The 13,909-nt window shown below is 38.2% G+C and overlaps 1 protein-coding gene across 5 annotated transcripts in view; it reads left to right on the plus strand.

Moving 5' to 3' along the window:
• The window catches only part of ZMYND8 (zinc finger MYND-type containing 8), a 45,847-nt gene that overhangs the window by 19,848 nt on the left and 12,090 nt on the right, over nt 1–13,909 (plus strand). For 3 of the 5 annotated variants that reach the window (XR_004359978.1, XM_032704564.1, XM_032704567.1), the window contains exons 4-13: nt 3,253–3,471; nt 4,558–4,671; nt 6,366–6,458; nt 7,089–7,176; nt 7,834–7,889; nt 8,380–8,457; nt 9,472–9,587; nt 9,975–10,456; nt 10,803–10,943; nt 13,365–13,517. Coding sequence is in view for 4 of the 5 variants with exons in the window: in XM_032704564.1 (XP_032560455.1) it covers nt 3,253–3,471; nt 4,558–4,671; nt 6,366–6,458; nt 7,089–7,176; nt 7,834–7,889; nt 8,380–8,457; nt 9,472–9,587; nt 9,975–10,456; nt 10,803–10,943; nt 13,365–13,517 (1,540 nt within the window). In the remaining variant the exon portion in view is untranslated. The remainder of the gene's footprint in view (nt 1–3,252; nt 3,472–4,557; nt 4,672–6,365; nt 6,459–7,088; nt 7,177–7,833; nt 7,890–8,379; nt 8,458–9,471; nt 9,588–9,974; nt 10,457–10,802; nt 10,944–13,364; nt 13,518–13,909) is intronic. The other 2 variants (XM_032704565.1, XM_032704566.1) reach the window with 1 other exon arrangement.

A 13,909-nucleotide genomic window follows, 5' to 3' on the forward strand; every position in this document is an offset into this window, starting at 1 on the left:
TCAGTTTGGCTTTTGCTGAGCTTCACTTCAGGCTGGATTTATTCCTCTACATCCTGGAAGTTTTCTGGGGAGATGTTGCCCCACCGAAGTCTGAGCTTCTAACTGTGCAGTGTAGAGATAATTTTGCAAACAGTGGAATTGAATCCTAGGGTATTAATTTCCACTTTTTCTTCCTGCATTTAGAAATACATGTGAAAACACAGTTGCAGTTGTTGAATGTGATACATTCCCCTCGGTAAATCCTTTTCTGTTTTCCAGGTATCTCAGACCTGCAATGTAAAGGATAGAATAAATAATGAAGAAAACCAATCAGACTTGCTTATTTTGCTGTGTTTATTACAAGTTAGCAAGAAAATATAATCTGTTGAGTTTTGTTCAGCTTTCACAAGTTGTTTTTAATATTGTCTTGCATGTCAAATTTGAAGTGGGCCTGAAGATTGTTGTGTTTAAAGTAGGTGTAAATTCTGCTCTGTGTGGTAACAGTTGTTAGAGATCCTTTTACTGCTGAGCAGATGTGAGTGAAGCATACAGGTACTAGTTTTGCTCTCAGGTTAAGTTTCAAGTATAATGTAGCTGATAGCTGTGGTTCTGATTGGCTGATAAATCTGTTTTGAGGTACCACAACATCCCTGGAAACCTCCAACTTAATATTCTGCATTACAAAGTGCTTTGTAGTATTTGAGTATTCCAAGATACCATTGCTGAAGTTACAGTTGCATGAAGCTTTGTATTTTGTTGTAGATGCAGTAACAGATCTACAGAATGGTGCCAACAGGCATTTAAAGTGCTGAAATACAGGCAAAGAATTATGGAATTGTAGATGTAGCTAAGACAGAGACTTATGACACTTTGGTCAGACAATGTGATTGAAGTTGTCAGCTTGTTTTACTCCTGGCTTCAGTATTCATTTAAACTGAATATAAATAGTGATCTTTTTCTCCCCAAAACAGCACTACGATACTGTTGTTTCTTTCTTCAGTTTTCTGTGTCATTCTACAGGTCTTAATAACTTTAATAAAGACTTTAAAACAAACTGCCACCTATTTGAACTTGAACTTTGCCAACTGTTAAAAATTTAACTCTTAAAACATTACTCTGATTACGACAAGTGAAAAGGTCCTTTGATGCAGTTGAATCACTCATTTTCAGTCCTTAAGTTTTGTTCTTTGGGTCTCTTTTGAGTCTCTGAACCTTTTTTTTGTTTTGTTTCTTAAACTTGGCTTAGGCAAAATAAGGAGATAGATGTCTAAATGGTATAAGCATCCTTGAACAGAAAACTAATTCTTCTCATGCTTCAGCCAAAATGGACTTCTCTTCAGTTTGGATGTTCTGAGCCGATTTCTGTGGGATAGTTTCACAGGTTTTATGTTTTTCTTAAAGCTGAGTCTTTGAATCTTGCAAAGTGTGCACATACTACTTATATCTACTTCCAAGTCAGAATATGTATTAAATTCTTCTGGTGATTTCCTTTGTCTGCAGTGGAGGAAATGCCCCATAGCTGCATCTCCGTGTATACAAGATTGAGATTTTGGTCTCACAGCTGTGGTGCATAAAGCTGCAAACAGAACATGTTTCTGCACTGGAAATCACAACTTTCCCTTCCTCACTCTGCGTTTCCTGATGCCTTTGTGTCTGTTTGAATGATTGTAGTAGCAATACACTGAAATGGAGTTAAACCCTTATGCTGTCCCACTTATTCCTCAAGGTCTCATAGAACCTTCCTTCTGAAAGTCTTGTCATATTATAGAATTAAATATATATATATAGAAAGTACAGAAGTATCATTTTGCCTATTTCTGTGGTGGGAACAAAGTGTCTTTTGAGGCTTTATCATCTGTAGAATAGAAAATGAAAACCACCAAAACTGAAAGAAATTCATGTGAAATTTTAGATACCGGAATGTTTATGGGTAACATCCTTTCTTTGCCTAAAATATTATACAATGTTAGATAATTGCAGATGATACCTCTTCTGGGTATTTTTTGAGATATAACACTTCTACCTTAAAGGTCCTTTATTCATGCAAATAATTAGATCTCATCCTTTCTAACTTCAGATATTTAGAAATATCATGGTTCAAAGCAGATTGTGGGTTGTGTTTGGTGACATTATTTATGCCCCATGTGACTGATTTTGTACAGCATGCCCCAAAGGTGGAGAATCACACAGGGATCTCAGAACTTCCAGATGTGTAAATGTAGGACCCATGCAAAATGACCTGAGAACCAAACAAAATGGTTTTGCAGACCACAAGCATTTGGATGCTTGAGTGATGTTATGAGCAAGCAGTTTTACATCAGACAAACTGCCTAAAATCTCAAGATTGTTTCCCTCTGTGCCTTCCTCAGCAAACCACCCCTGTAATTAATACCAGAGAATTGAAGTTCCCTTGTCATTAATAAATAGAATGTAGTTTCCCAATACATGTTAGCAGCTCTTCAAAGCTGATATAACAAACTTTAGGTATATGTGGACCCACTTAAGCCCTCCCAGGCTCTTCACTTCTTGTGCTGTGTCGTCTTTGAGCAGTCAGGCTCAAGTGGAAGAGCAGTTCATGCAGGTTACAAATTTAACACCGTTTTCTAGGGCAGGCAAACCAATGGAGATTGTGAGTCTCAAATTTTCATACGCATTTAGATGATGAACGAAATCTCTCCCAGTGTTCCTGCTCCTGTAGCGGAGGTGGCTGCTCAGGATGTGAATTTGCTCCTTTGTCATCCTTCTCTACAGTTTGCCTTATTAATCAGAATTGGCACTGGCTTGCTTCATGGTGCAAAGCTGTGAACTGCTGCAACCTAGCCCAGATTTGCATGGTGTTCTACTCCTTGTTTCAGGACTAACTTCTTCAGTTGTCCCAGGTTTAGCCACCACTAAATATCTCAGTATTTAGCTTGCACAGCCCCATGGAATTCTGAGTTCAGAAGAGCTAATGGCTTCTGTAGCAATACTTCTTTCTTGAAGCTTAAAGTGTCTGCTCTCTCTTGTTGGATTGCATGTCTTGCACTCGATGCCCTCACTTGCCACAAAAAATTTGTTTCTGGTCTTGAGTGCAAACTGTCATTCGACATCTCAATAAGAAGTAAACTTCTCTATGAATGATTTTGTGCAATAACTAAGATACTGTGCTTGCATACATGTTAATCAAACTCTGTTAATTGCTGTTTGCTTATATATATGATGACTATGACGATTTGAAAAAAAAAATGCAAATTTGTTTTGAAACCAAACCTGTTTTTCTTGCCTACATTTCAGTCAGAACTAAGACATGGTCCGTTTTACTATATGAAGCAGCCACTCACCACAGACCCTGTTGATGTTGTACCGCAGGATGGACGGAATGATTTCTATTGCTGGGTTTGTCATCGGGAAGGCCAAGTCCTCTGCTGCGAGCTCTGCCCTCGGGTTTATCATGCTAAGTGTCTGAAACTGACAGCCGAGCCAGAGGGGGATTGGTTTTGCCCCGAATGTGAGGTTAGTTGGATGGAGGGACTGCGTTTCTTGCTTGTTTTGGAGAGATTTAAGCGGCTTTTTCTGTGTTCTGAAACGTTGCTGGTTTATTCCTGTATCGCCTCTTGGTAAAGGGACCAGAAAAATTTGTACAGGAGAGGAGCCATCTGTGGCTCTGCTTCACCACTTGTTCTCCCTGGGTTGTGTTTGCCTTCCTCCCTGTGTGCCTGGGTTGTGTTTGCCTTCTTGCCACGAGTCTTCAGCTTCCTTTGTGTTTCCAGCTCTAGAAAAGCACCATTTCAAAGAGTGATCTCTTCATCAGGCACTAATTCTGAAAACATTCTGCAGTTTTCCACTAGTTTAACTTGTGCTTCTCCTAGTGGGCTGATCAGCTTTTCAACAGTGCAGAAAAAAATGCCTTGATTAGATAGCAGGTTTGTGTCACCACTCAACCTTACAGCTTCATCAGTTAATTTTAAAATGTAGCTTTTAATCAAACAAGTTTCTTATAAGACTTGACAAAATTCGTAGAAGGCAGCAGGATGAACTTTGTCCCTCTACCCTCCCCAAATTTCAAGAAAGGCATAGGATGGCCTATATAAAAAAATACCCATAAACAAGTGGGTATTTTATTACAGTTTTTTTCTGTGGGGCTGAGGAAGAATTTAATCATTCCAAAGATTTCTGGGGAGAGGATACTTAGCATCCAAGTATCTATAATGAAAGCAAATTTGTTTATTGCATGGGGGTTTTTTTTGATCACTTATTATATTAGAACCCAGGTGACCTTCTCACTTGTTCACATTGCTGTGAACCCACATGGCATTTGGGGATTTTATGTATTCGCACATTTACTTTGCATGATCTTGAAGATGATAGATAATTTTCTGGTCTTTTCCTTTTTCCTTTTCCTTTTTTTTTTTGATGAACATACTGAGAACAAAACCCAAGTAAAATAAGCATCTGAAGTACTTACACTGCATCATGAGAAAGGGCTTTTTTTGGTAGTAAACACCTATTATATTCCATTTGAATACTAGAATGTTTCAGTGGAGAAGGATTTACCTAGAAATATTTGCTGACATCATTTTTTTTAATCTGAATCTGTAGAAAATCACAGTGGCAGAATGCATAGAAACACAGAGTAAAGCAATGACAATGCTCACCATCGAACAGCTATCATATCTACTGAAGTTTGCACTACAGAAAATGAAACAGCCAGGGGTAAGGAAATTTTCGTTGTTTTTTCTTTAAATATTTGGGTCATATGTTTGTTGTAATCCTGGGTTTTGCTTCCTTTAGTGGATGATGAACCTAGTTTAGTTTATCAGATTGTGTGTGATGGCTTCTGTGGTGCCTGCCACCTGCCCTGCCCAGGCAGATTAGCTTGGCTTCGAGAGACTGTTTTGGAGTGCATTTAAAATGCAGTTTTTGGTGTGACTTCTGGTTATATTTTCAGTAGGTGTAGTGAAAATACAGTGTGGTTTTCCAGTGGAACGTGGTTTCTCTCTCTGAAAGTGGACAGTGATGTCTCAGAGATACAAGGGGAATGAGGAGACGCAGTCTCTTACCAATACAGTTGTATGGACAGGAACCCTAGGCCCAGAAACTTGTATTAGTGATTATGCCTGTTGCAAACATAGCTTCTGTCTGCTAGTAGAAACGGTTCTTGCCACACAAGTTAGTTGTATCATATACTTCTAAAATGTTGAAGAAATTTTCTTCAGTGTGGTGGAAACCTGTGCCATTAACTTTCATGCTGCTCTCCTCTGAATCATGGAGGTAAAACTGGATTTCCTCCAGCTTGTACCTATCTCCGTGCATCTGTCTCAGACTCTTGAAAATCAAGTTTCCAAGCCTCCAGGTTTCAGCTATTCCAGTCACTCATTCTTGCTTCTAAGTTTTAGCAATTCTTGTCACTTGTTCTCTGCCATGCAGGCTGTGCCTGGTCCTCACATGTATGAACATAACAGTTAATCAAAATGTGATGTGATGAGTTATCTTAACTCCTGTTGCTCCCCTGTATGTAAGGTAGAGGAGCAGAGAGGGTGTCTCTGTGCCTGCAGGGTTGTTGTAACTATAGAGTATGTTGGGAAAACCGTATGTGCAGAATCATGGGCTCTCGGCAGCTCTTAGTCTCTGTGGCAAGTATTTAAGCAGAACAATAGTGACAATTTCTTGCTCTGGGTACTGACAGATTTTGGCTCTTCAAATCCTGTCACTCTGGAGTGCTAAATACTATCAGATGGAACCCTTAGAAGTTTTAAGTGCAGCTTTTCAGTAGCAAAGTGTCAGTCGTTTGTTTATATTGAATTCACAAAGTGTTTGGAAAATGTGGTTAGAAAGCTAATGTCTAATGAATGTTTTTGAGATGTTTTGCCCTTCAGGCATTTTACTAGTAACCTGTTGTGTTGGTACCAAGTCCTTTAATTGGTTTGGTCCAAGAATTGCAGTCCCTCCACATTGTGGAATCCCTCTGAAAAACGTTCCATTGTGTTTGCATTACCAAACCATCACTGTTTCAAAAGTTGTGATTCTAAGGAGAGTCAGGAAAGAAGTATTTGTGAGTCTTGTGAATTGCAAATTTAGTGTCTTTATTCTTCTAAAAATGCTCTGCTGAGCCTCATCTAATACTCCACACAAAAAAACCCTGACTGCGAATCATAACAGTACCTTTTATGAAACCTCTAATTTTTGCAATTCATTGTGTCCAGCATATGAAAAATCAGTCAAATGAGACCTTTTAGTTCCTGTTGTTCTGCTAATAATTTACTTCCTCACAACATTTTATGATTACCTTTGAAGGATTTTCTCTGATAACACAGCTGGAAGCAGTGTTAGAAAATGAGTGAGTATTGTGTCATTGCTGTAACTGTTTCCTATTAGTAAGCAGTGTGGTTTATTATTTCCCCTAACAGACAGAGCCATTTCAAAAGCCAGTTTCACTGGATCAACACCCAGATTATGCAGAATATATCTTTCATCCAATGGACCTTTGTACATTAGAGAAGGTTTGTATGAAGCTAACAGAGGAAGGTTCCTTGGCTTTGATTGCTGTCTGTAACATTTCTGAAGTGTTCGATGGCGGGGGAGAGAAGTTGCTTGAAATAATTGTTGAGTTTTTTTGTTACTATAAAAGTCAATTCAGTTGCAGCTAAATCATATGCCAACTCAGTAAGTTCACTGTTTTGTCTGAACTAGTAACAAATGCTCAGGAAAAACAGTATGAAAAAGACAAGCTTACACTGCTGACTTCCTCCAGTTAAATTCATCTAATTCCAGGAATGATCTCGAGGAGAGACTCCTTTAACCAGGGTTTGCATTTGATCATCATGTTTGTAAACTATTTATGGGTCACTGGTTCATTAATCTGGGACCATTTGGTGTATATCCAGGGTTCATTCCAGACTCATTTTACTGATCATTCAGCAAATATTGTGATCTCCACTGCACTGAGGTGTAGAAGAAAAAAGAAACAGTCCAGAGGTGAATAATGGGACTTGCATTTTCCAGCCTGGCTTGAACACCTCCAGGAGTCAGTTTTATTAATTGTATAACTGATAGGAAACAGTGTTGAGGAAGAAGCTGTCACTTTTTACTCATTTCTGTTTCCTGATACATTCTTAATTTCTTCTTTACAGAATGTTAAAAAGAAAATGTACGGTTGCACTGAAGCATTTTTGGCTGATGCCAAATGGATTTTGCACAACTGCATTATTTACAATGGGGGTAAGTATTGATGTGTACTTATGTCCTGAAATATAAAACTTTTAAATAGTTAAAGTTGTGGAGCCATTTGTAGACTTCTAGTTGGTAAGTGCTGAAAGTATCTTTATTAATGAACAGAATGCCTAAACATAACAAATTTTTTTTTTTAAACAATTGGCATGCATAAAACTGTAGGGCTAAATATAGCCTGTGCTGTTACTTTCTCATTCCACCTTAGGAAAAAAAAAAATCACATAAGTTAAAATCATAGATGGTTTGGGTCCATAGAATCATTGGATGGTTTGGGTAGGAACAGACCTTAAAGATCATCTGGTTCCAACTCCCAAGTTGCTGTAGCATTTTGCATTGTGCAGCACTTAATTAAGACCTAACTGAGAAGATCATACAGCACATCCCTCACTGAAAGAGTGCCTTGGTGAGGGGAAGGCTGCAGTAGGCTTCCAAAAGGAGCATTTAAAGATTATTACAATGTTACGTTGAGAAGAAAAGTGCTCCTGTCCTGCTTTTGCAAGCGTGTAGTTTATACATAGGTTATTACATCATTTTTAGATGTTCTCTTTTGGTTTTATCACTAACTTTTAAATCTGAAAAATGTTGATTTTATCATAATGCTAGCATAACAGTTTTCTTGGTTAAAGCATTTTATTGTTTCCTCAGGAAATCACAAATTGACACAGACAGCAAAAGTCATCATCAAAATCTGTGAGCATGAGGTATGAGTGCCTCAATTAACTGTTCTGTGTTTTTAAAGTGTTCAATCTTATGTATTCTTGAGTGAAATAATATATGTTTTCTTATGTGTGTATTGCAGAACCATAATTTTTTAGGCTTTCTTATCCATGGCCCAGAGAATGGTGTCTGGCAAGAGCATTACTAATATGTCTTCCATTAGGATATTCACTATTTATAATTAAAAATTCTGGGAAGGGGAGGGGAGGGAAGAGAAGACAGTGGATATATGGATTCTGCACAAAGACAGGATTTGAGATGCTTCAGCAGTGCCCAGCACAGGGGCAGGGGCAGTGCCCTGGTCCTGCTGGCCACAATACTGCTGATACAAGCCAGGTGCCATTTGCCTTCTTGGGAAATGGGGATTTATACCCATAAATTTGTGGAAAAATGGTGCTAGCAAACCAGACAGGCGAACATAATAGTCCTTGGACTCTCTTTAATCTCTCCAATAACTTTGCTTTTTGTTTTCAGATGAATGAAATCGAAGTTTGTCCGGAATGTTATTTAGCTGCTTGCCAAAAACGAGAAAATTGGTTTTGTGAGCCTTGTGTAAGTTGAGGATTATGGTAGTTTGGCTACTATAATGAACCAGTAGTTCTCATTTCACTGTTGCTGTTATCCCCTCTTTGTTTTAAACCTGTGGTGGTTACTGAGTCGAGGGAAGCTGCTGTAGTTCACCAAAGAGCTTGTGCTTGTGTAGCGTGTTCGTTGTGGAGTCAGACTGTCTCAAGATGTTTTCACAAAAGGATTGGTTCCATCAGAAATAACTGTAAAGGGTGTCAGCAGCCAGTTCAGTACTCGAGTTATCTGTCCTCAAATATAAGATAATTGCTCCTGTGTCATTTGTGCTTGCCCGTGGTGCGAGCACTCCGGGAGGGTTTCTGAGGTGTGAGTGTCTCTTTCTGCAGGTGTGTGAGAATTTAGACTCGATTTTTCTTCTGTGACCTCTTTTCTGTTTAATAGAAGTGTATAATCCATCAAGTTCTTTCTTGGACTATCCTGGTTTCAGCTGGAATAGAGTTCATTTTCTCCTTAGTAGCTGGCACAGTGCTGTGGTTTGGATTTAGTATGAGAATAAGGTTGATAACACATTGATGTTTTGGTTGTTGCTAAGTAGTGCTTACCTGAAGTCAAGGACTCTTCAATGTCTCATGCTCTGCCAGGACACAGACTTACATGAAAATTAAGAGCATTTCAAAGATTGGCCCTAGCCTAACTTATACGTTTGGAGGGGACTAATAAAAAATAAACAAATACAGAAGTGCAATTGCATTGAGTTTAGTTGAGACATGTAAGGTTTTATGTTTGGGGTTTTTTTTTTTGTTTGTTTGTTTTGGTTTTGGTTTTTTGTTTTTTTTAAATAGAATTTTATCATTTTGTCCTCTCAGGATTTATATCTATGTAGTAAAATGGAGTCTTGTATTTGGCAAGTGCCTTGAGCATGTTGGATCTTTATTGAACCTAAGTAATGTATACAAGTAAAAAAAAAAATCATGTTTATTATCAGATTTGAAGGTAGTACTACTTGCATTTTCTGACTGTGTGTTTTGCCTCTTCCTCTAGAGCAATCCCCACCCTTTGGTCTGGGCTAAACTCAAAGGCTTTCCATTCTGGCCTGCTAAAGCACTGAGGGATAAAGACGGGCAAGTCGATGCCCGTTTCTTTGGCCAACATGACAGGTGGGAGTTTAACCAGAGGATGCCTTTGCCTGTGCTAAAAAAATTCTTGTGGTAATTTTGTGCACTTAAGAGTTTTTGTATCCTGTCTTTTTAACCTTGACTCTAACAAACTCTGTAATAATGTAACATACACAGTTTTAGTTCCTTACATGATGTCTATAGAATGTGAGCCTTGTTTGTAAGATTAGTACATACATAATCTGGTGAGTATGCAGGTTAATTCCTGTGGCTGTGGTGTGCTGTGGAGAACTGTAGGTTCTTTGAAATGATCTGAGGTGTGCATATCTTTATGATCAGGCTAAAATAAATGAGTATGTGCAATGTCAATGTCAATCCACAGTGTGAAATATAGTTATATTATCTTTTATTTTTCTGTTTTATATATAGGGCCTGGGTTCCAATAAATAATTGCTACCTCATGTCTAAAGAAATTCCTTTTTCTGTGAAAAAGACTAAAAGCATCTTCAATAGTGCAATGCAAGAAATGGAGGTTTATGTTGATAACATTCGTAGAAAATTTGGAGTATTTAATTACGCACCTTTCCGGACACCATATACTCCCAACAATCAATACCAAATGTTGTTAGACCCTGCAAACCCAACTGCTGGAACTGCAAAGACAGACAAACAAGAGAAAATCAAACTGAACTTTGATATGACAGCATCACCCAAGATTCTGATGAGCAAGTCCATGCTGAGCAGCAGCACAGGCCGTAGGATTTCATTGACAGATATGCCACGGTCACCAATGAGTACAAACTCATCAGTTCACACTGGCTCTGATGTTGAACAGGATGCAGAGAAAAAAGCAACTTCCAGTCATTTTAGTGCCAGTGAAGAATCCATGGACTTTATTGAGAAAAATACAGGTAAAAAAAAAAAAAGTGGGATACAGGACTTTGGTAATGCACTAGTTCTATTCCATGTACTTTTTAAAGACAGGCTGCATTACGACTTGGATTATGAAGAAATTTTAGAAAAAAAGGTGTTTAACTTCCAGTATCGCAGATTAGAAACATCAGTTTTCTCTGTCAGGTTGAGAATTAATAAATAATCCTGAAAAGTGACCAAATCCCTGCAGTTTAAGTAGCAGAAAATAGTTGTAATTATCAAAATGAATGGAGAGTGGAAGTAAATACAGAAGGAGTTAGAATTGTCATGATTAGGAGGTATTCTAGTTTTAAATCTGTCTTTATTAATTTTCTACTTTTTCAGCTTCTCCAGCACCAACAAGAACAGGGCAAGCAGGGAGCTTGTCAGGCAGCCCCAAACCTTTCTCTCCTCAAGCATCAACACCAATTTCTTCTAAGCAAGAAAGAACCTCCACTCCAGGAAGCATTCTGAATCTTAATCTTGGTTAGTCTTGACCTTTGAAAACCTAATACTCTTATAGCTGAACAAATTGTGGTGGTGTCAGTGCAACATAATATGAACAAACTGACTGGTATGTGGCTTTAAATGAACAAGGGTCTTTAAATGAGGCACATTTGTAGTTATTGTTTCATCAAATTTTCGGGGGGGGTGTTTTATTGTTTTGTTTTATTAAAGGGAATTGTTTTGTTTTATTAAAGGGAATTATTGTTTTGTTTTATTAAAGGGAATTTCTGTTATTGTTACTTTGTGTTGATAAGAAGTAGTTAAAGGATGTTTGGGTTCTTTTGCTGAAATATACAAACGAATGTTTCTAAACAGTGGGTAAGTTTCTAAAGGTTGTAATTACATGAACATTGCTGCTCTTCACCCACCAGTCTCTCAAGTGAATTGCTGGCAAGGTTTTCTTATGGTCTTTGGGATTTGGGATTTACTAGGGCTTCTTTGGTCTTGCTGCCTTCCCATCACCTCCTCACTGACCATCCCTCTCTAGGGAGATAGATGGATAAAGGCAATTAGCAATGTTTCTTGATGTCTTGAAACTCCTTAGAAGTAAATTTTGGGATTGTGGAATTTTGAAAGATGGAGTAGGTAAGTACTAAGTTGGTAAAATAGTTTTGAAAGCCAAACAGGTGTAACTCTGTCCTCACCTGTGCTTTGTTCCTGTGAGTGTTCTGATTCAGTTCTGGCTGCTTTTTACCTCCACATGATATTACCCAGAGAAACAAGATTCTGCCCCTCAGTATTGGCCAGATATTTCAGGAAGGCTTGAGTTCAAATGCTGAATTATGTCTTCACTGCCTTACAGATATTCTGATTCCAGATACAAGCCCACAAGTCTGTTTTTCAGCATGTTAATCTGTCTGTGTGGACATAATCATAGAATTAATTTCTCCTGCTGCGCTGCAGCTGTTTGTTGTCTCATCTGGGGTGACATTGCGTTTGGAAAAACATCAGGAAATCTGTAGTGCTGCAGTTGTTTGAGCCACAGGTGGGAGACATCAGCTGGAGCATATAACATTTTGAGTAAAATGTTATGGTCCATGAGCAATATCATAAAAGAACTGCTCGAATGCTTTCAAGTAGAGTATCAGTTATGTTTTCAACTTTGGAGAATTTCCTTTGCTAAATATACTCTGGTGATAGGAATGAAAATGGCAACCCCTCTTCATTTGTGTCAGCTGTGCCAGACTTGAATTCTTCTGTGAATCTAATGATTCTGTGATTTAATTATTGTGTCTCACTTCCTGTGTAATGTGAACGTGGTTTCTCTCTGCAAAAACAGAAGTGAAAGTCCAGAAAACAAAGACTCTTTGTGTCTTGAGCAGAGTGCTGGGAGGACTCTGGGATCCTGCAATTCAAACTTGTAAAGGATGTCTGGTCAGAGGAATCATTGGCTCAGCCCTTCGTATTTATGTCACTGACTTGTACATCAACAGAATATGTCTTGTAAATATATATATATTTTTTTAAAGTAAAATTAGGCAATTCTGTGCCACGTTTAACTGCTCTGGAACGAAACTTCAAACAAAGCACAAATGCAGTGTTACCTTTTGTCTTCTCCATGGCCTCTGGCCTTTCCTAGCATATGGCACTGGCTCTTTTCATCCTACCATGAGCCAGTTCAAGGAGTTAAACTTGTCAAATGTAATTCTTCTTTTCATTCCTTCCCCCTTCTTCATGTGCCCTTCCTCTTCCACCAACTAACTCCAGCTGGTTTAGTGCCCTGAGCACTGATGGAGTGTCAGCACTCCTGGCAAAGAGTCAAGGATAGGACTATGCCACAGGGATACAGTCTCTGAAATGGAAAAATTGAAGCAAAAATGTGAAACTTAGTTGCTAAGACAATTTTAGCTTTAACCCTCTAGTATGTACTCTTTGCAGACAGTTATGTGTGTTTCAGAGTGAAAATTCTCTACCTGTAGATGAAAACTCAAGATGTTGCTGACATATATTGAAAACCCTATTATTTTATCTTTAATTTATTAATCTGTCCAGTGTAACGATTTTTATATGTATTTTCACAACTTAACTTTTGGATTTTAAATGGTGACTGTAAGGATTTTTATTTCTATTTAATTTTCTCTGAAAATACTGCTACTAATAGTAAATAACAGCAGTAGTTTAGCAGGGGTGCTGTCAGACAGCTTACAGGCCTGAATGGTGATTTCTTGATAATTTCACGTTGATGGAGAAAATCTCCATGTAATTGATGCTCACATTTTGTGTCAGAGAGGAAGAATCCATTGTTTTTAGTAAAGTCATTTTAGAATTATTATTTAGCCCATAATTTTAGAAGAAGCGAAATACATTTCAGATCGTCCTCGGTGAAATTTGCCTCATCTGGGCAGTGATCTCTGTTCCTTTTGTAAAATCTTTTTTCTCAGTCTGTGTTTCTTTTTCTAGACCGTAGCAAAGCTGAGATGGATCTGAAAGAGCTGAGTGAGTCAGTCCAGCAGCAGAGCACTCCTGTGCAGCTCATCTCCCCCAAACGACAGATCCGGAGCAGGTTCCAGCTGAACCTGGACAAGACAATAGAGAGCTGCAAGGCACAACTTGGTAAGTGTGTCCCTCAAGAACACAGTGGGCATCTGAAGGATACACTTGAAAAAAAATTCTGGAATGGGGGTTAAAATAAGTTTTGGGCTAGTAAAACCTTAAATATTTTATGTGTTAAAAGAAGAGTAGATGAGAAGTGAAATTTTTGAGGCGAGTGCACTGAACTAGTTTAAAACACAATGAGACCTCATGTTTCAGATTTTTGTCAGCAAGCTTTCATCTTTTAATCTGTTCTTGTACCATTCTCATGTAGGTAGCATGACAGGATTATAATCTTACTATTTGCTTTGTAAACTGAAAAATTGGAGAATTGTACCCAAATTCTGTCAGCTGCACAAATTAGGATGTAAGTAAGTAAGTAACTGTCATCAGGTAAATAGTATTAGTGATTT

This window comes from Chiroxiphia lanceolata, chromosome 17 (assembly GCF_009829145.1).
Source record: "Chiroxiphia lanceolata isolate bChiLan1 chromosome 17, bChiLan1.pri, whole genome shotgun sequence".
In the NCBI taxonomy this organism is placed as follows: Eukaryota; Metazoa; Chordata; class Aves; order Passeriformes; family Pipridae; genus Chiroxiphia; species Chiroxiphia lanceolata.